This window comes from Lissotriton helveticus, chromosome 6 (genome assembly GCF_964261635.1).
Source record: "Lissotriton helveticus chromosome 6, aLisHel1.1, whole genome shotgun sequence".
Classification (NCBI taxonomy): Eukaryota; Metazoa; Chordata; class Amphibia; order Caudata; family Salamandridae; genus Lissotriton; species Lissotriton helveticus.
Window position 1 is genome coordinate 1,497,866,585 of NC_136067.1, and position 26,468 is coordinate 1,497,893,052.

Here is a 26,468-nt window from a genome sequence, read left to right on the forward strand (position 1 = left end):
CTCCCTATGCACTCTCCACTCCCTATGCACTCCCTATGCACTCTCCATCCCTATGCACTCTCCACTCCCTATGCACTCTCCACTCCCTATGCACTCTCCACTCCCTATGCACTCTCCACTCCCTATGCACTCTCCACTCCCTATGCACTCTCCACTCTGCACTCTCTATGCACTCTCCACTCCCTATGCACTCTCCACTCCCTATGCACTCTCCACTCCCTATGCACTCTCCACTCCCTATGCACTCTCCACTCCCTATGCACTCTCCACTCCCTATGCACTCTCTACTCCCTATGCACTCTCCACTCTGCACTCTCTATGCACTCTCCACTCCCTATGCACTCTCCACTCCCTATGCACTCTCCACTCCCTATGCACTCTCCACTCTCCACTCCCTATGCACTCTCCACTCTCCACTCCCTATGCACTCTCCACTCCCTATGCACTCTCCACTCCCTATGCACTCTCCACTCCCTATGCACTCTCCACTCCCTATGCACTCTCCACTCCCTATGCACTCTCCACTCCCTATGCACTCTCCACTCTCCACTCCCTATGCACTCTCAACTCTGCACTCTCTATGCACTCTCCACTCTCTATGCACTCTCCACTCCCTATGCACTCTGCACTCTCCACTCTCCACTCCCTATGCACTCTGCACTCTCCACTCCCTATGCACTCTGCACTCCCTATGCACTCTCCACTCTGCACTCCATGCACTCTGCACTCCCTATGCACTCTGCACTCTGCACTCCCTATGCACTCTGCACTCCCTATGCACTCTGCACTCTTCACTCCCTATGCACTCTGCACTCCCTATGCACTCTGCACTCCCTATGCACTCTTCACTCCCTATGCACTCTGCACTCTTCACTCCCTATGCACTCTCCACTCTGCACTCCCTATGCACTCTCCACTCTGCACTCCCTATGCACTCTCCACTCTGCACTCCCTGTGCACTCTCCACTCCCTATGCACTCTCCACTCCCCACTCTGCACTCCCTATGCACTCTGCAGTCCCTATGCACTATGCACTCTCCACTCCCTATGCACTCTCCACTCCCTATGCACTCTCCACTCCCTATGCACTCTCCACTCCCTATGCACTCTCCACTCCCTATGCACTCTCAACTCTCCACTCCCTATGCACTCTCCACTCTCCACTCCCTATGCACTCTCCACTCTCCACTCCCTATGCACTCTCCACTCTCCACTCTCTATGCACTCTCCACTCTCTATGCACTCTCCACTCCCTATGCACTCTGCACTCCCTATGCACTCTCCACTCCCTATGCACTCTCCACTCTCCACTCCCTATGCACTCTCCACTCTCCACTCCCTATGCACTCTCCACTCCCTATGCACTCTCCACTCCCTATGCACTCTCCACTCCCTATGCACTCTCCACTCCCTATGCACTCTCCACTCCCTATGCACTCTCCACTCCCTATGCACTCTCCACTCCCTATGCACTCTCCACTCTGCACTCTCTATGCACTCTCCACTCTCTATGCACTCTCCACTCCCTATGCACTCTCCACTCTGCACTCCCTATGCACTCTCCACTCCCTATGCACTCTCCACTCCCTATGCACTCTCCACTCCCTATGCACTCTCCACTCCCTATGCACTCTCCACTCTCCACTCCCTATGCACTCTCCACTCTGCACTCCCTATGCACTCTCCACTCCCTATGCACTCTCCACTCCCCTCTCTGCACTCCCTATGCACTCTGCAGTCCCTATGCACTATGCACTCTCCACTCCCTATGCACTCTCCAGTCCCTATGCACTCTCCACTCCCTATGCACTCTCCACTCCCTATGCACTCTCCACTCCCTATGCACTCTCCACTCCCTATGCACTCTCCACTCTCCACTCCCTATGCACTCTCCACTCCCTATGCACTCTCCACTCTCCACTCCCTATGCACTCTCCACTCTCCACTCTCTATGCACTCTCCACTCTCTATGCACTCTCCACTCCCTATGCACTCTGCACTCCCTATGCACTCTCCACTCCCTATGCACTCTCCACTCTCCACTCCCTATGCACTCTCCACTCTCCACTCCCTATGCACTCTCCACTCCCTATGCACTCCCCACTCCCTATGCACTCCCCACTCCCTATGCACTCTCCACTCCCTATGCACTCTCCACTCCCTATGCACTCTCCACTCCCTATGCACTCTCCACTCCCTATGCACTCTCCACTCCCTATGCACTCTCCACTCTGCACTCTCTATGCACTCTCCACTCTCTATGCACTCTCCACTCCCTATGCACTCTCCACTCTGCACTCCCTATGCACTCTCCACTCCCTATGCACTCTCCACTCCCTATGCACTCTCCACTCCCTATGCACTCTCCACTCTCCACTCCCTATGCACTCTCCACTCTGCACTCCCTATGCACTCTCCACTCCCTATGCACTCTCCACTCCCCTCTCTGCACTCCCTATGCACTCTGCAGTCCCTATGCACTATGCACTCTCCACTCCCTATGCACTCTCCAGTCCCTATGCACTCTCCACTCCCTATGCACTCTCCACTCCCTATGCACTCTCCACTCCCTATGCACTCTCCACTCTGCACTCCCTATGCACTCTCCACTCCCTATGCACTCTCCACTCCCTATGCACTCTCCACTCCCCACTCCCTATGCACTCTGCAGTCCCTATGCACTCTCCACTCTGCACTCCCTATGCACTCTCCACTCCCTATGCACTCTGCACTCCCTATGCACGCTCCACTCTGCACTCCCTATGCACTCTGCACTCCCTATGCACTCTCCACTCTGCACTCCCTATGCACTCTGCACTCCCTATGCACTCTCCACTCTGCACTCCCTATGCACTCTGCACTCCCTATGCACTCTCCACTCTGCACTCCCTATGCACTCTGCACTCCCTATGCACTCTCACATCTGCACTCCCTATGCACTCTGCACTCCCTATGCACTCTCCACTCTGCACTCCCTATGCACTCTCCACTCTGCACTCCCTATGCACTCTCCACTCTGCACTCCCTATGCACTCTCCACTCTGCACTCCCTATGCACTCTCCACTCCCTATGCACTCTCCACTCCCTATGCACTCTCCACTCCCCACTCTGCACTCCCTATGCACTCTGCAGTCCCTATGCACTCTCCACTCTGCACTCCCTATGCACTCTCCACTCCCTATGCACTCTCCACTCCCTATGCACTCTCCACTCCCTATGCACTCTCCACTCCCTATGCACTCTCCACTCCCCACTCTGCACTCCCTATGCACTCTGCAGTCCCTATGCACTCTCCACTCTGCACTCCCTATGCACGCTCCACTCTGCACTCCCTATGCACGCTCCACTCTGCACTCCCTATGCACTCTCCACTCTGCACTCCCTATGCACTCTCCACTCTGCACTCCCTATGCACTCTGCACTCCCTATGCACTCTCCACTCTGCACTCCCTATCCACTCTGCACTCCCTATGCACTCTGCACTCTCCACTCCCTATGCACTCTGCACTCTCCACTCCCTATGCACTCTGCACTCCCTATGCACTCTCCACTCCCTATGCACTCTCCACTCCCTATGCACTCTCCACTCCCTATGCACTCTCCACTCCCTATGCACTCTCCACTCCCTATGCACTCTCCACTCTGCACTCTCTATGCACTCTCCACTCTCTATGCACTCTCCACTCCCTATGCACTCTGCACTCTGCACTCCCTATGCACTCTCCACTCCCTATGCACTCTCCACTCTCCACTCCCTATGCACTCTCCACTCCCTATGCACTCTCCACTCTCCACTCCCTATGCACTCTCCACTCCCTATGCACTCTCCACTCCCTATGCACTCTCCACTCCCTATGCACTCTCCACTCTGCACTCTCTATGCACTCTCCACTCTCTATGCACTCTCCACTCCCTATGCACTCTGCACTCTCCACTCCCTATGCACTCTGCACTCCCTATGCACTCTCCACTCTGCACTCCCTATGCACTCTGCACTCCCTATGCACTCTCCACTCTGCACTCCCTATGCACTCTGCACTCCCTATGCACTCTCCACTCTGCACTCCCTATGCACTCTGCACTCCCTATGCACTCTGCACTCCCTATGCACTCTGCACTCCCTATGCACTCTGCACTCTTCACTCCCTATGCACTCTGCACTCCCTATGCACTCTCCACTCTGCACTCCCTATGCACTCTCCACTCCCTATGCACTCTCCACTCCCCACTCTGCACTCCCTATGCACTCTGCAGTCCCTATGCACTATGCACTCTCCACTCCCTATGCACTCTCCACTCCCTATGCACTCTCCACTCCCTATGCACTCTCCACTCCCTATGAACTCTCCACTCCCTATGCACTCTCCACTCCCTATGCACTCTCTATGCACTCTCCACTCTCTATGCACTCTCCACTCCCTATGCACTCTGCACTCTCCACTCCCTATGCACTCTGCACTCTGCACTCCCTATGCACTCTCCACTCCCTATGCACTCTCCACTCTCCACTCCCTATGCACTCTCCACTCTCCACTCCCTATGCACTCTCCACTCTCCACTCCCTATGCACTCTCCACTCCCTATGCACTCTCCACTCCCTATGCACTCTCCACTCCCTATGCACTCTCCACTCCCTATGCACTCTCCACTCTCTATGCACTCTCCACTCCCTATGCACTCTCCACTCCCTATGCACTCTCCACTCCCTATGCACTCTCCACTCCCTATGCACTCTCCACTCTCCACTCCCTATGCACTCTCCACTCTCCACTCCCTATGCACTCTCCACTCTCCACTCCCTATGCACTCTCCACTTTCCACTCCCTATGCACTCTCCACTCCCTATGCACTCTCCACTCCCCACTCTGCACTCCCTATGCACTCTGCAGTCCCTATGCCCTATGCACTCTCCACTCCCTATGCACTCTCCACTCCCTATGCACTCTCCACTCCCTGTGCACTCTCCACTCTGCACTCCCTATGCACTCTCCACTCCCTATGCACTCTCCACTCCCTATGCACTCTCCACTCCCTATGCACTCTCCACTCCCTATGCACTCTCCACTCCCTATGCACTCTCCACTCTGCACTCTATGCACTCTCCACTCTCTATGCACTCTCCACTCCCTATGCACTCTCCACTCTGCACTCTATGCACTCTCCACTCTCTATGCACTCTCCACTCCCTATGCACTCTCTATTCCCTATGCACTCTGCACTCCCTATGCACTCTGCACTCCCTATGCACTCTCCACTCCTTATGCACTCTCCACTCCCTATGCACTCTCCACTCCCTATGCACTCTCCACTCTCCACTCCTTATGCACTCTCCACTCCCTATGCACTCTCCACTCTCCACTCCTTATGCACTCTCCACTCCCTATGCACTCTCCACTCCCTATGCACTCTCCACTCCCCACTCTGCACTCCCTATGCACTCTGCAGTCCCTATGCACTCTCCACTCTGCACTCCCTATGCACTCTCCACTCCCTATGCACTCTGCACTCCCTATGCACGCTCCACTCTGCACTCCCTATGCACTCTCCACTCTGCACTCCATATGCACGCTCCACTCTGCACTCCCTATGCACTCTCCACTCTGCACTCCCTATGCACGCTCCACTCTGCACTCCCTATGCACTCTCCACTCTGCACTCCCTATGCACTCTGCACTCCCTATGCACTCTCCACTCTGCACTCCCTATGCACTCTGCACTCCCTATGCACTCTCCACTCCCTATGCACTCTCCACTCCCTATGCACTCTGCACTCTCCACTCCCTATGCACTCTCCACTCCCTATGCACTCTCCACTCCCTATGCACTCTCCACTCCCTATGCACTCTGCACTCTCCACTCCCTATGCACTCTGCACTCCCTATGCACTCTCCACTCTGCACTCCCTATGCACTCTGCACTCCCTATGCACTCTCCACTCTGCACTCCCTATGCACTCTGCACTCCCTATGCACTCTCCACTCTGCACTCCCTATGCACTCTGCACTCCCTATGCACTCGGCACTCCCTATGCACTCTGCACTCTTCATTCCCTATGCACTCTGCACTCCCTATGCACTCTCCACTCTGCACTCCCTATGCACTCTCCACTCTGCACTCCCTATGCACTCTCCACTCTGCACTCCCTATGCACTCTCCACTCCCTATGCACTCTCCACTCCCCACTCTGCACTCCCTATGCACTCTGCAGTCCCTATGCACTATGCACTCTCCACTCCCTATGCACTCTCCACTCCCTATGCACTCTCCACTCCCTATGCACTCTCCACTCCCTATGCACTCTCCACTCCCTATGCACTCTCCACTCCCTATGCACTCTCCACTCCCTATGCACTCTCCACTCTGCACTCTCTATGCACTCTCCACTCTCTATGCACTCTCCACTCCCTATGCACTCTGCACTCTCCACTCCCTATGCACTCTGCACTCTCCACTCCCTATGCACTCTGCACTCTCCACTCCCTATGCACGCTGCACTCTGCACTCCCTATGCACTCTCCACTCCCTATGCACTCTCCACTCCCTATGCACTCGCCACTCTCCACTCCCTATGCACTCTCCACTCTCCACTCCCTATGCACTCTCCACTCCCTATGCACTCTCCACTCCCTATGCACTCTCCACTCCCTATGCACTCTCCACTCCCTATGCACTCTCCACTCCCTATGCACTCTCCACTCCCTATGCACTCTCCACTCCCCACTCTGCACTCCCTATGCACTCTGCAGTCCATATGCCCTATGCACTCTCCACTCCCTATGCACTCTCCACTCCCTATGCACTCTCCACTCCCTATGCACTCTCCACTCCCTATGCACTCTCCACTCTGCACTCCCTATGCACTCTCCACTCCCTATGCACTCTGCACTCTCCACTCCCTATGCACTCTCCACTCCCTATGCACTCTCCACTCCCTATGCACTCTCCACTCCCTATGCACTCTCCACTCCCTATGCACTCTCCACTCTGCACTCTCTATGCACTCTCCACTCTCTATGCACTCTCCACTCCCTATGCACTCTCCATTCCCTATGCACTCTCCACTCCCTATGCACTCTCCACTCCCTATGCACTCTCCACTCCCTATGCACTCTCCACTCCCTATGCACTCTCCACTCCCTATGCACTCTCCACTCTGCACTCTATGCACTCTCCACTCTCTATGCACTCTCCACTCCCTATGGACTCTCCACTCCCTATGCACTCTATGCACTCTCCACTCTCTATGCACTCTCCACTCTCTATGCACTCTCCACTCCCTATGCACTCTCCATTCCCTATGCACTCTGCACTCCCTATGCACTCTGCACTCCCTATGCACTCTCCACTCTCCACTCCTTATGCACTCTCCACTCCCTATGCACTCTCCACTCTCCACTCCTTATGCACTCTCCACTCCCTATGCACTCTCCACTCCCTATGCACTCTCCACTCCCTATGCACTCTCCACTCCCTATGCACTCTCCACTCCCTATGCACTCTCCACTCTCCACTCCCTATGCCCTCTGCACTCCCTATGCACTCTCCACTCCCTATGCACTCTGCACTCCCTATGCACTCTCCACTCTGCACTCCCTATGCACTCTGCACTCCCTATGCACTCTCCACTCCCTATGCACTCCCTATGCACTCTGCACTCCCTATGCACTCTCCACTCTGCACTCCCTATGCACTCTGCACTCCCTATGCACTCTGCACTCCCTATGCACTCCCTATGCACTCTGCACTCTCCACTCCCTATGCACTCTCCACTCCCTATGCACTCTCCACTCTCCACTCCCTATGCACTCTCCACTCTGCACTCCCTATGCACTCTCCACTCCCCACTCTGCACTCCCTATGCACTCTGCAGTCCCTATGCACTATGCACTCTCCACTCCCTATGCACTCTCCACTCCCTATGCACTCTCCACTCCCTATGCACTCTCCACTCTGCACTCTCTATGCACTCTCCACTCCCTATGCACTCTCCACTCTGCACTCTCTATGCACTCTCCACTCCCTATGCACTCTCCACTCCCTATGCACTCTCCACTCCCTATGCACTCTCCACTCCCTATGCACTCTCCACTCCCTATGCACTCTCCACTCTGCACTCTCTATGCACTCTCCACTCCCTATGCACTCTCCACTCCCTATGCACTCTCCACTCTCCACTCCCTATGCACTCTCCACTCCCTATGCACTCTCCACTCTGCACTCCCTATGCACTCTCCACTCTGCACTCCCTATGCACTCTCCACTCCCTATGCACTCTCCACTCCCTGTGCACTCTCCACTCCCTGTGCACTCTCCACTCCCTGTGCACTCCCTATGCACTCTCCACTCTGCACTCTCTATGCACTCTGCACTCCCTATGCACTCTCCACTCCCTATGCACTCTCCACTCCCTATGCACTCTCCACTCCCTATGCACTCTCCACTCCCTATGCACTCTCCACTCCCTATGCACTCTCCATGCACTCTGCACTCCCCATGCACTCTCCACTCTGCACTCTCTATGATGCTCTTCAGCGCTTTGCAGTGCGGTTAGGATATGAAGCGCTATATAAATTCAACTGTAATGCATTACGAAAAATGCCAAACCATGAAAAAACTCCCTGTTGCAAATCTTATGAGCAGTTTTACAAGTGTCTCACGAGGGGCACGAGATGCTTAGCCCATACGAGCCTATTTAGGCCGTTTGGGTACTGAACAGCCGCAGTTTTAAGGACATTATTAAAACGGACTGTAAAGTCGAACTGAAAGAATGAAAAGTTATGCATGCTGCAACAAAGGGGATCAGCCGAGCAATTTCACATCAGACAAACCACTGCGTAGTCCTCACTACAAATAAAGGGGCAAAAATTAGTTTTAGCGCCCATGCACTTGATGAACAGCCAGATCGTGGCCTGTGTCTTCATCATGTATTTTTAACTAACTTACACTGAATTCACGTGCTCCACCACTAAAAAACAAGCACTCACCTGGGCTTCCTCGCATGGAATGACCAAAACAAACACAGAAGGAAAAAAAACGAAGCTCCGCCCACCGCCGCGATGATGACATCGCAGAGGCGGAGAGGGAAAAAATCGCGGGAACGCCCCCGAATCTGGTCCGGCCTTGACGGACAGATCCGGCTCCCAATGGCTAGCCTCCATTTATGGAGCTAGCCAATGGGAGGTGGGGGACGTTCCAATAGCCAATATGGTAAACAAAAGATTTCACCTGCGCGAACTGCTTGCGCAGATCGCCAGGTCGAAACCTAAAAATGTAACATGCACCAATTAAGGCATATAGCGCTGGATAGCCATACTTGGCCAAGTAGAGGTTCCGCTCGGATATATCGGCAGCTTATTTGCTTATGATTTCCAGGGAAAAATTAACAAATCATTTCGGATGCAGGGAAGAGATTTAGGGCCCACTTTAGATTTTGGTGGACAGAGTAATGACAGCCAGGGTGGCGGAGGACTTTACGTCCGCCACTCTGCCGACCAAATTTAGAGTTCACCCATGACCCTGTGGTGAACTATAGGTTTGTATGAACCGCCGTCATAGTGATTCCTAAAACCATTTAAAAGTATGGAGTGCTTCTGTCATTGGTGACAGACACTTACAGTAATTCCTTAAAAGTTTTTACTTTTCCAAACACAAAGTTCCAGAGTGAGAGTGTGTTCCTCACCACCAGGCGACAGACAGAAAAAGAACAAGCATTTGCAATGCAATAGGTCTCGTATTAGGAAAGTTAGAGCTATTGGTATTGTAAATGACACATTTTTTATTTAGGTTTTGTTTTTGAAAATAGCGAAATTAATAGCTTTGTCATTTACAATGCCAATAGTTATAACTCTCGCAAATGTGACACCTATAGCATTTGTAATGCAATATGTGTTGTATTTACGTGACTTACATGTATTGATATTACAAATAACAATGTTTTTTAATTTTTTTAAATAATTAATACTTAAATAAAAGTTGTTGTAATTTATAATGGCAATAGCTTAAACTTTTGTAAATAACATTTGTGAAGATTATGTTCAGTGTATTTTATTGTGACGAAAATCCAAGAACATATGTCAAATATTAACATCTTTTTGTTACATTTGTAATAAAGCTTGAAACATTGAGATAACATATTTGAACCAGTTGTTGTTAAATGGTTGCACAGATTGATGCTGTGGTGGAGCTCAGTGATGTTGTATGCTATTCTATGTTTTGTTTTGCTATCCTATGTTTTGTTTTGTTATGCTATGCTATGCTGTTTTGTTATGCTATGCTATGTTTTGCTATGCTATGTTTTGCTATGCTATGCTATGCTATGTTTTGCTCTGCTTTGTTATGTTATGCTATGTTTTGTTGTGTTTTATTATGCTATGCTTTGTTTAGCTATGCTATGCTATGTTTTGTTGTGTTGGTATGCTATGCTGTGTTTTGCTATGCTATTATGTTTTGTTATGTTTTGTTCAGCCATGCTATGTTTTGTTTTGTTAAGCTATGCTGTTTTGTTATGCTATGTTTTGTTATGTTATGCTATGTTTTGTTATGTTATGCTATGTTTTGTTATGCTATGCTATGTTTTGTTTTGCTATCCTATGCTTTGTTTTGTTATGCTAGGTTTAGTTTTGCTATCCTATGCTTTGTTTTGTTATGCTATGTTTTGTTGTGTTTTGTTATGCTATGCTTATTTGTGTTTTGCTAGGCTATGCTTTGTTATGCTATGCTATGTTTTGTTATGCTATGCTATGTTTTGCTCTGCTATGCTTTGTTATGCTATGTTTTTTATGCTATGCTATGCTTTGTTGTGTTTTATTATGCTATGCTTTGTTTTGCTATGCTATGTTTTGTTATGCTATGCTATGTTTTGCTGTGTTTGGTATGCTATGCTGTGTTTTGCTATGCTATTATACGTTTTGTTGTTTTGTTAAGCCATGCTATGTTTTGTTAAGCTATGCTGTTTTGTTGTGTTTTGTTATGCTATGTGTTGTTGTATTTTGTTATGCTATGTTTTGTTATGCTATGTTTTGTTATGCTATGCTATGCTTTGTTTTGTTATGCTTTGTTTTGTTATGCTATATTATGTTTTGTTGTGTTTTGCTATGCTATTTTTTATGCTATGCTGTTTTGCACTGCTATGCTTTGTTATGCTCTGCTATGTTTTGTTGTGTTTTATTATGCTATGCTATGTTTTGTTATGCTATGTTTTGTTATGCTATGTTTTGTTATGCTATGCTAAGCTTTGTTTTGTTATGCTATGTTGTGTTGTGTTTTGTTATGCTATGTTGTGTTTTGTTATGCTATGCTATGTTTTGTTTTTCTATGCTATGTTTTGCTGTGCTATATTTTGTTATGTATGCTATGTTTTGTTATGCTATGGTTTGTTGTGTTTTGCTATGTTTTGTTATGCTATGTTTTGTTATGCTATGGTTTGTTGTGTTTTGCTATGTTATGCTATGTTTTGTTATGCTATGTTTTGTTATGCTATGCTTTGTTATGCTATGCGTTGTTATGCTATGTTTTGTTATGCTATGCTAAGCTTTGTTTTGTTATGCTATGTTGTGTTTTGTTATGCTATGCTATGCGTTGTTGTTTTGTTATGCTTTGTTGTGTTTTGTTATGCTATGCTATGTTTTGTTATGTATGCTAGGGTTTGTTGTGTTTTGCTATGTTTTGTTATGCTATGTTTTGTTATGCTATGTTTTGTTATGCTATGCTTTGTTGTGTTTTGCTATGTTTTGTTTTGCTATGCTATGCTTTGTTATACTATTCTATGTTTTGTTTTGCTATGCTTTGTTTTGTTATGCTATGTTTTGTTATGCTATGGTATGTTTTCCTATCCTATGCTTTGTTTTGTTATGCTATGCTATGTGTTGTTATGCTATGCTGGTGAGGGTAAGTGAGGGTGAGTGAGGGTGGGTGAGTGAGGGTGGGTGGGTGAGGGTGGGTGGGTGAGTGAGGGTGAGTGTGTTAGAGCGAGGGTGAGAGGGTTGTGAGGTTGTCTATTCTATGCTTTTTTTGTTATGCCATGCTATGTTTTGTTATGCTATGCTGATGAGGGTGTATGAGGGTGAGTGAGTGAGGGTGAGTGAGGGTGAGTGAGGGGGTGTGAGGGTGAGGGCGAGGGTGTGATGGTGTGTGAGGGTGAGAGGGTTGGGAGGGTGAGGGGGTGTGAGGGTGATATTCTCCCAAACCCTGATGTGCTGACCTCCTGATTAACACTCGACAATGAGTGGCGGAAAAGTGAATCAACCAATATGTGCACCATGTGCAGGAAACATCAATTAAAAAAACTGCAACAGAAGAAGTCCACAAGGTTTGTAGTGGGTTGGATGACTGGGCTGTAGCGATTTTTTTTCTGATTTATGAATTCCACAGTGGACTTTTAACTGATATTTTACATTTTTTTTTTAAAAGATAAAAGCAGATGTACTGCCAGCTTTGAAATCGGAACACTTGTCTGTATATCAAACGCTTTGGAGTTTATTTCTTTAAATTGAAGATTGCATAAATGTATATTACACGTTAAAGATTTCTACTGATTTGTGGAAAGTATTGGAGGCTAAGTACAGTTGTGGTAATCAGCTGAGAGCATCGTTAACCACAGGACGTCTAGAGACAATCTTTTAGGACCCGCTTAGGGTGTGTGTGTGTGTGCCCTTTTTGCCCAAACCTCAGGTATTGTGTGTTTTTTACATAGCACTAGAAACAAGTAGCAGAGGGCGCACAAAGGATAAAGGGCAGGTAGCACAAGGGCAGTGAGCATGAGAGTACGGTCAGAAGTTAGGATAGGGCAGAGAGCACAGAAAAGTGAGAGGTAGAACTGAACGTGGCTGGAGAGGGAGAGCACAAAGGACAGAAGACTATGGGTAAACAAAGCGGAAGCAGTATCGGAGCACAGGATGGACAGAGACGAGTGGGGCAGAGGTGACAACAGTAGGGGGCACAATAATTGAGGCAGAGAGACCCTCATTGCTCACCCGCTCCTGCCCCACGGTATCTACAGCCCCTCACTGCTTACCAGCTCCTGCCCAGGGGTATGAACCGTGCCTTGAAGCTCACCAGCTCCTGTTCCCGGGTATCTACAGCACCTCGCTGCTCCCCAGCTCCTGCCTCCTGGGCTTCGCGGCATTTGATGGCTGAAGGGGAAACCCAAGGTGGGCAGAGCCAGGGAGGGAGGAGAGACAAAGTTCTGAAAAGCAGGGTATTTGATTAAAGTCAATGGAGGCATTTTGTTGTCAAAGGAGGAATAGAAGTAAAATTTAAAAAGCACCCCGAGTGCCTGTGTAGACGGTGCCAAGACTCTCGGCTTACAGCCCGGGATTCCTTAGTATGAGCACCATCTTGAGAAAATGTAGGGACATTATGATGGAAGGAAGAGGGCGGGCAAAGCATAACGAGGAACGTGCCCCGAGCCTAGGACTCCACCCCGAGTGATGGTAATCTTTCCCCATCTGTGTGTGCGGGCCATAAAAAGGAGGGCGGAGAGGAGAGCACCTTGGCAGAATTAGGGCCCGGGGTGGCGAGAGTTTAGAACTAGTGAGGAAAAAATGTATTTGTTTACAACAGCTAGAGCAAACTGCGCCACATTGCCTGCAAGTTGTCACCTCCCGGCGTAGCAGTGAGTGGGCTGCTTGTCTGCATGCTGCTGCCTGTGTGTTTTATCTAGGATTGCGCATTCCATTTGAATCCAATTTCTTTGCATTGCGTCTGCCCAGGTCAAGGATGAATGGCTGTCAGATTCCCCGCGGAATGAAAAGAAGAAAAACAACAGCAGGAGCACGAGATAATCTGAGAAAAATGTTAATGGGCGGGAGGCGGGGAGGTGTAAATACACACTGCGAGAGCACAACCTGGGGAGCAGGTTTAGGCAGGAGGGGGAGGAGTGTTCATGCTGGGGCCAGCCGGGAGCAGCAGACTGGTGAGTCAGTTACTATACATATAAGTGGTTGTGCGCTGTAATTTGTATATAGCAATAAAGGGGATTACGACTGCCACCCTAGGGGTGACCTACCAAACAAGCCGAGTTTATGTGAAAATGTTTGTAATCCACGCTGTATCTCGGCAGTCCGGCCCCATCCACAAAGGGGCTCATTGAGCCTGCCTCGTGCCTACATGAAGGGGGGATTACAGGGCAACAACAGATGGAGGGGGGCGGGGAGGAGGCTGGGAGGAGAGGCGAGGCTGAGAGGAAAGCAAAGAAAGGTGAGAAAAGGGAGAGCAGGAATAGAAAGCGGTGCGAGTGGGAAGAAGGAGAGAGAAGGAGGAAAGGCGGAACAGAAAAGAGGAATGGTTTAGGGGTTAGATGACAGCTAGCATGGAAGATAATTATGTACAAAATTCCCTTCTGAAAAGCAAGACTGCATCTAGGGCCAGGACTCGGAGTCTGCGCCGACAGGATTCTGTTTAAATGACACTCACACACAGTCTCACAGAGCTCGGCAGTGAATCTATGGCCAGTAGATGGCAGCAAATGTATGGGAATGATTAATAGAACAGAATGCTAGTCGTGACTGAAAGTTTATTAAAGCAGATGGGCTATCTAATTTTAAATACTCCTCGCTGCTAAAACAAGGAAGCCTATCCATGCGGCTGTTGAACAGAGCATCAAAAGAAGCTCTCGGCTTTGCAGGGGGCGGGGCAGCCGAACCCGAACCCGAACCCTTTGAAGTAGCCAGGCTGAAAAAAATGCAATTAGGGCGGCCTGCTGCCGTGAATAAGTGACGGCAAGGGGCGGGGCAGCTGAAGCCTTTGATGTGGCAAATGCTGCTGGCAGGGGGAAGCCTGTGGGGAAATGCAAGCTCATGCACGAAGGAGCTTGTGGTCACGTGATTTCACGTGAACTATTGAGAATCCTCATCATAAAAAAGTGGATGGATCGGAAAAGGTCTCTCTACGAGACCTAAAAAGGCAATCTAACCGCCCATCCAAATAGAGTGAATGGTTGGATGGTTTACTTCTGATGGCCCATAGTTCCTCAGGCTGTCAGAGAAAGGTTTAGGCAAATGGATTACATTTGACTCCATCTGCATAAACCTGGTGGGCAGTTTGACTTAAAATTGGGGGGGGGGGCAGAACACGAGTTTGTCAGACAGTGTTCTCCATCATCGTTGCACCAGTGCACCCTGTCAGCCAAACTCTAAATTTGGCTCCTACTTCTAATTCACATTAAAGCAATTTCCATCAATTTTTTTTATAGTCAATGCACACTTACATCCTATGTTTACTTTGGAAAAAACACTCCCTAATCTTATTGGGATCAAGCACCTTAAGTTGACAGGAATTCCTTCATATTGTCCAGAGATGTCAAAACCTCAGATGTTGTGGGCGCGTAAAATAGTGGAATACAAAAGCTCATATTCACTCGGTTTAAACTATTTTTGAATAATTACCCTGGCTGGAAAAATCTCAATCCCATGGATGTCATTTAGGTAAATACTATAATAGGTAAAGTAATGAGCCTGGAGTTTCCTCTTTAAGTGATGCAGCATGGAAAAGCCATAATTATTATTTTTCCACACCACTGGAACAGCAAATGAATAAACCTAATTATTGAGAAATTAATGGAAACTTAGCAGATAAACATTTGTTTGATGTCAGAGGTTCTCAGAATTTCCTAAAATTATTTATATGGGAATGAGTAAAATGTAAATCATACACACAAATTCCGTGACATTGACAAAGGGTTCAAATTCTCAATAGAATTCTCCCAATAATAGCATGTTTTGAGCAAGTTTACCTTTCCAGCAAAACCGAGTTTATTGGTTTTTTCCCTGCAACTGTGATTTTTGTTTTAAAAACTGTAATCTTTTGGGCCTTCATATTTTTTGTAAAATTACTTCACACAGTGGAGAAAAACCAATACAACCTAGCATATCTTGTCTTTTAATCAATGCTTTGCATCAATCAAACCTGCAAATATATTGTCGATAGGTTTGGAATTTGTATTCTGCAGCCACTTCTTTTTGGCCCCTCTGTGTATTTGTCTCGAGGAGATGTTGCTGTCGACTGTATAAGTAGAATTATGGTTTCAACGTTTTTCTTCACTAGCTACAAAATATAATCACTTCTTTCGATAGTGGTGAAGTCACTTTACACAAAAATGCAATTTCATCTGAAGCTGCCTGTCTCCTAGTGGATTTTAAGTTGATCATATCTAGGCATATGTCTTGTGGACTCTGACAACTATATGAGAAACAAAGGGATCCGCCCTAGAATAGATATATAACCGTGTTCTCCCAGACTAAGTGTGTCTCCTAAAATGGTGGAAAGCACCGTCGGTCCTGATGAAGAGTAGAGAGGATGATATCCACAACTTATGGTGGGAGCTTAGCTTTGATCTCTCAGTCACCATGCACAGATGTGTAGTGTGCAGGTTCTGGTGAAGAGCGCTGCCCTGCCAGTCTCTTTCCAGATCCATTTCTGAACATGGGGAAGGAAGGGCAGAGGCATAAAGGTACATTTGAGAACCCACCACTGCAAGTTTGTGAGTTATTTATTCCAAAATATTCATGGTTGTCAATAGATTTCATTAGTGCTTGCATAGCAGCTTCGGAATCCATTGCAAAGCCTGCATGTGCCACCTGGCGTAGTAGACAAGGATGAAGTAGGAGGCTAAAAGACCAAAAAGCTCTTACCAAGATCCTGGACTGAGGCTGAAATTTCAGGACCATAGTCCAAGTGTCCTGGGATCGTTGCAGAGGATGGAATTACAATCTTCCCAGTATGGCTCCAATGAATGCTAGCCTCTGTGACAGAATTAGGTGCGACTTCAGCTCATTGATCATGAACTGCAACAATGTCAAGAGTTTCGGCTTTGTCTGGAGGTGGTCTACAACTGACTGTGGCGAGACCACCTTCAACAACCAGTTGTCAATGTAGTGGAAAACTGGTATACATAACCTCCGAATGTGTACCGCAAGGACTGCCATCACTTTTGTGAAAACGCAAGGGGCACTGGTGAGTCCAAAGTGAGCACTGCTCCTAGTAGGATGCATGTGTGCCATTGAAGGTAGACTAGAAAGGCTTAGTGCTGTTGCCACAGGGAAAGGGGGAAGGGAGGACTGGTGGCCCTTCTTGCCGACACACTGCTTGCTGGACCCACCTCCTTGGCCCCAAAAGGACTTCAGGGATTGCTGCAGAGTTTGGGGCAATTGTGCTGTCTATATGCCAGCCCCTGGAGGGCTTCCAAATTTTCTAAACTGATTGAGAAACTGCCTGGCATAGTTCAAAAACCAGTGGCTCTACGTCTTTAAAACACCGCAGAGAAGAATCAGCTCTTCACTAAAAACATGTGAGCCAACAAAGGGCATATCCGAGTGGATGAAGGACAGCCGCCTGAAACTGAACTCGGACAAGACGGAAGTCCTCATCCTGGGATCTTCGCCCTCCGCCTGGGACGACTCCTGGTGGCCCCCAGCCCTGGGCACCGCACCCAAGCCAACCGACCACGCACGCAACCTGGGCTTCATCCTGGACCCCTCCCTCTCGATGACCAGACAAGTCAACGCCGTCTCCTCATCGTGCTTCAACACCCTGCGTATGCTTCGCAAGATCTTCCGCTGGATCCCGACCGAGACCAGGAAGACTGTCACCCAGGCACTCGTCACCAGCCGCCTGGACTACGGAAACGCCCTCTACGCCGGAACCACAGCCAAGCTACAGAAAAGACTCCAGCGCATCCAGAACGCCTCCGCCCGACTCATCCTGGATGTCCCCCGACGCAGTCACATCTCCAGCCACCTGAGGAACCTGCACTGGCTCCCCGTCGACAAGAGGATCACGTTCCGGCTCCTCACCCACGCACACAAGTCTCTCCACGACCTGGGCCCCAAGTACCTCAACGACCGCCTGACCTTCTACACGCCCACCCGCCAGCTACGGTCCACCAGCCTCGCCCTCGCAGCCATACCACGCATCCGAAGAGCCACCGCCGGAGGAAGATCCTTCTCTTACCTGGCTGCCAAGACTTGGAACTCCCTCCCCATCCACCTTCGGCTGACCCAGGACCATCTCGCCTTCAGGAAACAACTCAAGACCTGGCTGTTCGAGCAGTAGCATACCCCTCCCCCCAAGCGCCTTGAGACCCTCCCGGGTGAGTAGTGCGCTATATAAATGGCATGATTGATTGATTGATTGAGAGAGGCTTGTACAATTATAGAAAATCCTGCGGAATGGCTACACACATGGCGATGGAGCACAACACTGGTGCCTTCTGCACTTCCCAGCTTATCAGCAATATCAAGGCCGGCACAAATCAAGTATTTACTATTTAGCTGCATCCTTGTCATCATGAATTGATGCTGTGAGGGCTGGAAGGTCTTATAGGACCACTAGCAAGATCTCGCTAGCCATGTCACAGACGTCATGCATATAGCGTCCCAACAAACAGGCAACACTGACCGACCACAATGCCTAGCTGAGGAGAACATTCATTTACCAAATGCTTCAATCCTTTTAAACTACCTAGCTGGAAGATCACTGGGTGGGGCCCTTAGTAAGAAAATATGAGTTTTCAGGTGCTGGTCTGTTACGCCTGGTTGCCTGCCTATTCAGTCAATCAATTAATTAATCAATCCATGCTCGTTAAGCATGGCTACTCACCCGTGAGGGTCTCAAGGCACTAGGGGGGGGGGGGTTAGGTCCATATGGTGCTGTGGTTCGTTCAAAGAGCCAGGTCTTGAGATCCTTCCTGAATTGTGTCAGAGGCGGGGAGAGCCTGAGGTGGAGAGGCATGGCGTTCCAGGATTTGGCGGCAAGGTAGGAGAAGAATTTTCCTCCGGTCCTTCTCTTACAGATCTGAGGGACGGTAGAGAGGGCCAGTTGGGTGGAACAGAGGTATTTGGTGGCCACGTGATGGTGGTTCAGGTATGCTAGTCCAGCGTCATGGAAGGCTTTGCAGGCATGTGTGAGGAGCTTGAACGTGACCCTTTTGTTGACTGGCAGCCAGTAGAGTTCTTGCAGGTGTTCGAAGATGTGGCTGTGGCACAGGATGTTGAGGACAAGTCTGGCTGTGGCGTTCTGCATGTTCTGAAGTTTCCTGAGGAGTTCCTGGGTGGCACCTGCATAGAGTGCATTGCTGTAGTAGAGTCTGCTACTGATGAGTGCGTAGGTGACCATCTTCCTGACCTATTCACTCGTGGGCAAAAACTGGCCTTTGACCAAGTACCCATCAAGGTATCAGTGAGGGCCTCATTAAAGGGAAACAAGGGCTCAGATGTGGCTAGACCAGAATGCGAAATTTTTGTAAGAATGTTAGTCTTCATCTTGATTGAAGACAGCAGCAATTCCAAAACCCCACCTGCCTGTTGGACCACTACTGCAAATGATGCACCCTTTTCCATTTGTGGTTCAATTGGTGAATCCAACTCTGTTTCAGGGTAGATATCAAGCCCAATGGCCTCTTGTATGTAAGACACTATAACTACAACGGGTGTGGGTCTAATCAGTAAGGCTGAGCCCATGCACAACAACAACAACCACAGATGCCAATACTGATGAACACTAGAACCACTTGAAATGGCACAAAAGTCACTAGTCAAAAATGTGCCAAGTTTAATCAATAAACTTTTAATTTTTTCAAAGTTAAATTCTTTTATCTTTTTATACACTTTTTTTGAAACATCGCCACAGGTTAATACAAAATACACAAAGACAACATGTTCAAAAATTGATCTATATACACCCCTAACACAAAATGTATCCAAACCATTCAAACGCTTTCGATGCACTCAACCCACAATCCTTCACTCTTACTGCACAATCACACTCATAATCAAAACAGTCCCTTAAATTCCATGTATGCTGAGACTGACTGACTGAAATTGTAACGCCCTCACACCCTCTCCTTGGATATAGGGTGGCGGGATCGGGTTGAGCCCCGCTTCGGCCATTTATGTTTCAGCTTGGACTTTGATTTAGACTTACTGGAGGACTTTTACCACAAGGTTGAGCTCTCAGGGAAACTGCCTGGAGAGAGAACAAGAGATCACCCATGACCTGGAGGGGGACTTTCACATGGGTCTTGACTACTTCTCATGTTCTGCAATGTACAACTTTGCTTCTTGGTTCTGGATCACTTTCTGGTGCAGGAGGGCTCCCTTATTACACAACTTTGTCCTATGTCCTGGCCCAAACACCAGAGGCACTCCTGGTGCTGGAATGTGACCGACATGTTTCCACCGGTCACAACATGGTTTTAAACCTGCAGTTTTAAGTATGGGGCCATTTTCCCTAGCACACTGGATATCATTTTAAAAGTCATCTGAAGGCCGTCAAATTTTGGGAGCAGAGCTTTGGATCCACGTTGGAAGGCAGGCACTGAAGAGCGTAATCAAGCGAAGCGTTCGGCTCTGGTCCTTCCATTCCGACAGAGCAAAATTATCCAGAAGGAAGCATGCTTGGGCCGTTGTCTCAGATGACAAACCGGGAGTTGAGTCAGCCTACCTATCAAGTACCTATTCAATCTTTGGGAAAGTCAAATTTATGGCCCTAAGGCTAGGCGAATGGCCTTTTTTAAAGCATTTACCGCAACTGCGGCGCCCTAATCAGAAAATCGAATGCAGAGAATGTGGCTACAACTCCGAAAGCCTGGAGCGCATATCCTGCACATGCCCAGCTCTGCTATAAGACAGAAGGACATTACTGAGAGCAGAGTGGATTAAATTAGGCGTTCGTACATGTCGTCAGGCAATTATGGCAGCTATGAATCAAGAAAATATAATTCTGAACATCCGATTTACCAAATTTGTTGCCAGAGCTGCAAAAACGTTGGGAAAAGAAAAGGCAGCATTTCTTTTGCCGGTCGGCCCAGACATCACCCTGTAAGACAAACTTAAGCGGCCACCGGCCCCCCTCCGCAAGGCCTACATGGACACCGTGTTCAGCTCCCTAAAACCAGCTGTCATATTGACTTATTTCCCCTAATTACACTTTCTTAAAACCACTCTGTGACTGCCATGTTATTTAATCAGCTGATCTGTAAAAGATAAATGCAGATTTGGACAATTTTAAAATTGTATTCAATGTTACTTCTAGACTATTGCACTGCTGTTGTATTAATCAAAGTTCCTTTTCCGTTCTTTTTTAAATTCATAGATGTATACGTGAGTCATACGGTTTTAACATTTTGTAATGATTTTAAGTAATCAAACAATAAACTTGAAAATGTGAAATTTATAATTTGAGTAGTCCTTGTATGTGGCTCCATGCTTTTTCTTCTGTGACAGTACAGAGCCAGTGTGAAACCTCACTGCACTACCTCGTTGTGCAAGGAAGCATTGCTGGAAAATGTTTCTGGATCCAGTCTGGCACTTGGAGAGAAATTCTAAGGTGAGAAATCTGCAGTTAGAAGTATCAATCAGAAGAAAGACAAATACCACAAAAGTGTGGGTAGGTTCATAAGTCACAAATATGCTATTTGTACCTCAGGGTGCTGTGTGATAACTCAAGCTTTAAAGCATCTAGAGGTGATTGATTTTGCAGGGAAGCTGGAACTTGAGAGATTTTCAGGACAGCCACTTAACATGGCTTTACATATAACAAATGTAATAAATCACAATTTGCATATTGGGTATTCCAATGACCAAAAGTTACTTTTCTGGTTAATCATGCTTGACTCAAAACACTTTTTTCAGGATTTATAGAATGCAATGGCATAATGCCATATTGCATAAACATTACAGATTACTCTATATCATGCCCATACCTTTCTATTTCTGACAGTTTCTTTGCAACTTCATTGATGGTCTCATTAACAGCAATATCTGCTATGCTGTTGCTGGAACTGGGAATGACTGTGACCTGTAATATAAGTAAGAATGCAATGTTATTGTGTTTTAGAGGTGGGGGCACCTAGGCTGAAAATGCAAAAACTGAACTAACTCCATCTTGCGTTTGTCTTGTGAACGTATTGCTACAGCACTGATACAGGTTTGAGCTTCATCAACTAATAATTAGGGGTATTTTGCAAAGCTCCGCTCCAGGTGGCATGGGAAGACCAGCAAGTGAGATATGTCTCGTCCTGACAGTATCTGTCAGTGTACCAGTACCAGGATTGAGCTGTTCCACGTACACGTATAATAATTGCTTATCTGTATGTCATGCCTTAGAACCAAACTGTGGAGTAAATTTCCACTGCTGGATGAGGTTGAACTACCTGTTCTAAGAGTATTCTTTCAGATATTTGCTGGAGCTCCAGCTGCTCCCATTTCATTCAGTTGACTAAAACCTTGCTCTCAAGACCAAACTTGCTTTACTTAAGGTTTAGGCGTTGACAGTTTTGGTGGAGGAAGATGGCCACGCTTCCACCACTTATCGTCGGACTTGAGAATCTGCAGCAGCCAGGTCATAGTGATCCTGGCAGATGTCGAAGGCACACTAAACAGCGAGATATTCCCCTAAAAGTCTGACCCCTGCTCAAAACATCAACTTGGCTTCATTGGTAAGTGGTAAGTGTGTAACCCAAGTAGTTCATTTAGCGCAGCAAGAGGTGGAGGGCAAAGGACTAAGGTTACCCAAGGAATAAACTGATAGACTGCAGTCAGGTCGTCTGTGAGTGGTGAATGACATGCCGGGATTTTCTGCCCTTTGCCCTTAACTAAGTAGTTAATGTAAAGGGCAGACTGGTGAAAGGAAAGTGTATGTGTTTTTCATTAGAGAAGGGGTGGTTACCCTACAGGTGTATGAGTGAGTCTGCTGAAGGCGTAGGACCTTCAGGGTGTGGAAGTTGATTACAGCTTAAAGGCAGTTGTAACTGAGAACCTTACCCTTACCCAGGTAATCTCACATGCAAGGTAAATAGATTAACTGTGCCAGGTTTCTTCCTTATAGTTATGTGGGAATGTTTTAGGAAGGTTGGTTTCCTTCAGATGCATTATTGGGAGCCTTCCAACATTGAGTCATGGGTAATTCTAACAGTAAATGTAGGTTACACGAATCACAGCAATCCCCTTAAGTCAACACCAGTGCACAAAGGGTCAAGAAACATTGGTATACATACTTCTCTGTGGTTGAAATAATGGCATTGGCTCACAAAAAAGTCTGAAGTTACAGTGTTTTGAAAATTATACGTTGGAAATGAAGCATTTGTATTGTTTGTCAAAGTGTAGGAAGAGCCCAAGAACTTGCCCGGAGTGACAGAGGTAAAGGACAAAAGGGAATGAGTGTCAAGGGCAGGTGTGGAAAATGTCGGATGTGTGAGAATAGAAGTGATACTGAAATATGTCAGTTTCGGAATGTCTGTGATGAAGGATTGCTATAGAATGGGACGGGCTCATCCAGGTTTACAGTTCCAGAACATGGTACATGTGAATTAGACAAAGTGCATTATTTTTGGGTGTATGTGTGAGACGAGGGCATGCTAAGTGAAATGTCCAGACCACAAACGTGCACTGTGAAACCATAACGCTTAACGAATTGATGTGTACAGCCTTTTAAGATAATTTCTCTTTGTGATGTTAAAATGTCAAATTGAAGGAATTCGAGGCTGTTCACTTTTATCTTGCCTAGTAGGAAAAAATAATTTCCTTCTCTGCCAGAAGACTATGATGAACAGGTATCTGTTCTGAAATTGCTGCATTGTTGATGTCAAAGTCCTATGATGTATTTTCCTGACTTCTGCTTTAATATTCGAAACTTGCTCTTGTAAGAATAATAGATTAATAATAATTCTGCCTATGAATGTAATTTAGTGATTGTATCGTTTAAATCCCTTGAGCCAAGGTGGATTGGTGGGTTAAAGAAAACAATTTGTTTCCACTCTGTGGGTATTATCCTTGTTATTTGTTAAACACTGCTTCTATAGTGATCCTGCACATTAGGAAAACACTGAGTGATAGCCCTTGTGTTTGTTTCCCAAATGGATTATGAGTTTATGATAGTCATTCTCATTAGTGGAGAGGTGTGGCTCACTGGTTAGAGGCGGCAGACCTGTAAGCAGAGAACGGCCCGGGACCAGGGTTCAATTCCCGACGCGGCAGGGTCTTGGACCAGGGTCAACGGACTCGATAATTCTCGCCTCAGTGCCTACTCTAACCAGGGAACACACTCGGTAACTCTGGGCATTAAGCTTGCCTCATCTCTACAACAGCCCGCCGGGGATGCCTGGTTTCACCCTGGAGATACCCAGAAAGGGACCATCTCACAGGGAAAACCAGGACGGGTTCCCCAGCGGTCTACAGTGCCAGGACACTTGGGTAGAGTAACAGTACGCTTTACAAGTATCCAACATTTACATTAGCAGGCACACAACCTAACTGTTCTCGGCGGAGGGAGTTATGGATTGTGTTACTGAAAGGGAAGGATGAAGGTTACCCCCACTAGGTTTTCTAACTGATTTGACTGAAAATCTGTAAGAAATAAGACTTTCAACAAGAGAATTGCAATAACAGCTTGGGTATGACTTCTTAGTAGGATACATATATGCCTGTATCTGCTTTATTTAAGTAAAAGGGAACTTCAGAAAAGCGAGTCAAGATTCCCTAAAGATGCATGCATTCATTTATGTTCTAGTCTCCAGTTCCCATGAGAAGTGACTCGCCGTGATGTTATGTTCTTCTGAAATCATTTTCTCCGCTCTGCGGATTATTATTAAAAAGCATCTACTTTTAACTTTTCCCCTGCAAGACATTGTAATTTGCCTCACACATTATGTCAATATATGCTGTGACATATTTTATATTTCTTCATTAAGTGCCAAGAAGCAGAAAATGAAGAGCATCATCATTGCATTTTCATTGTTTATAGGATTAAGTCTGCATTTATTTTTCGGTTGCATGTTATGGGCTAGGAATGGCAAATTGGTTGCCAAATACACTGAGTGTATATTGTTTGACCAACAATAATGGTTTATCCTCAAATCCGTTTTAGCATCAGTACAAGGAATCCCATTGGGCTGTGGCACAGTGCTGCTGGTAATCCTATTGAAAGGTGCATTCGTTTCTTGCCTGTTTACATCAAATGTAATTCAACTTGTAGAATAACTGCAATGCAATAATTGACTGTTTAACAGACTTTGATCACAGGCTCAAAGTCTTTTGCCTGTCCGCCTCACTAAATATTAGTTAAAAGAGTCCCAGTAGGGTGACACATTTCCCAATCTAACAAGTATATTGAAGTAAAGGTGCATCAGTGTAAGTTGCTCCCCTGCCCTCCTGGCCTGGTCCCTTCTAAGTGCTTCCGGTCTCCGTAGGGTGGTGTCAGCGTGTTCCAGCCTGGCCACATCTGTGTCATGATTGATAAGAAGAGAACATTTTGCCACTGTCTCTGGTGGTGGTGCATGTTAAAGACAATAACTCAGTTTATGTATAAACTTCAAGGTCCCAGCTACTTGAGCCTTCTGATTGCTTTGTAGGGCAGGCAATTGTTTCCTCCTACACACAGCGATTGGATTGGCTCTGTCCTGACGGGTGCCGTCCTTTGCTATCTTTGTAGAGCAAAAGTGAGTTTGACTAAAAGACTACGGGGCATATTATCAAGAGCGGCGATACAATTATCGCCGCTTTAGCAGCAGGAAACTGCCGCTAAAACGGCGATAATGGGCTTGTAATATGTCCTTGTGAATTCCTTAGCAGCCCAGGTTCTGGGGTTAACCTGGGCTGCTATGGGAATTTACAAGGGCATATTATCAAACCCATTATTGCCGTTTTAGCGGCAGTTTCCTGCCGCTAAAGTGGTAATAATTTTATCGCAGTTCTTGATAATATGCCCCCCACTTTTGTTTTAAAGGAGAATGCAGCGTTCTTTAAAAGCGTGTGTGGTGATACAGCTTACAACTGGTCTCTTAAAGAAAAACTGCTCATGTTCCTGAAATTATGTCATCAAACAGCATCTGATGAATAAAATACTAAGGGGCATATTATCAAGGAACGGCGTTAAAATTATTGCCGCTTTAGCGGCAGGAAACTGCCGCTAAAGCGGCAATAATGGGCTTGATAATATGCCCTTGAGAATTCCAATAGAAGCCCATGTTCTAGTGTTAACATGGGCTTCTATTGGAATTCTCTACTGCATAATATAAAGCGGCGATAATGTTAATGTTAAGGGACATATTATCAAGAACGGCGTTAAAATGTGTATTTGGAATTGCAGCAGACCAAATTATGTTTAAGATGTACTGCAGATCCACGGGATAGCACAGGAAAGGAAACGAGATAATGGTAGCCTGTTTTCCAGCTTTGTATGGACATTTCGAAGGTCAGAAGATACATTAGGCAGTTTTGATCCCTAAGGTGAGGGTTAAGTGCCCGGGCTGCCTGCGTGGGCTCCACCATCACAAAATGAATGGAACTGCCAAAGAAAGGTGCAGCAGAGTTAAGTGTGCCCACATCCAATCTGACAAATCAACCTTCCTAGTAATTCTTCAGAACTGCTCACTCAACGACTCGAAAGGCACAGGCCAGGGTTAGATATGTGCTGGTAACCTCTACTAACCAAGAGGCATTATAACCAGGAAAAGGGGGGGGGGGGGGGGGGGGTA

General features: G+C 47.2%; 1 protein-coding gene across 1 annotated transcript in view; it reads right to left on the minus strand.

Annotated features, from left to right (window-relative positions):
• The window catches only part of LOC144762755 (uncharacterized), an 842,179-nt gene that overhangs the window by 681,643 nt on the left and 134,068 nt on the right, over positions 1-26,468 (minus strand). Inside the window, exon 10 of the mRNA XM_078648006.1 lies at positions 21,699-21,793. Coding sequence (XP_078504132.1) covers positions 21,699-21,793 — 95 coding nt within the window. The remainder of the gene's footprint in view (positions 1-21,698; positions 21,794-26,468) is intronic.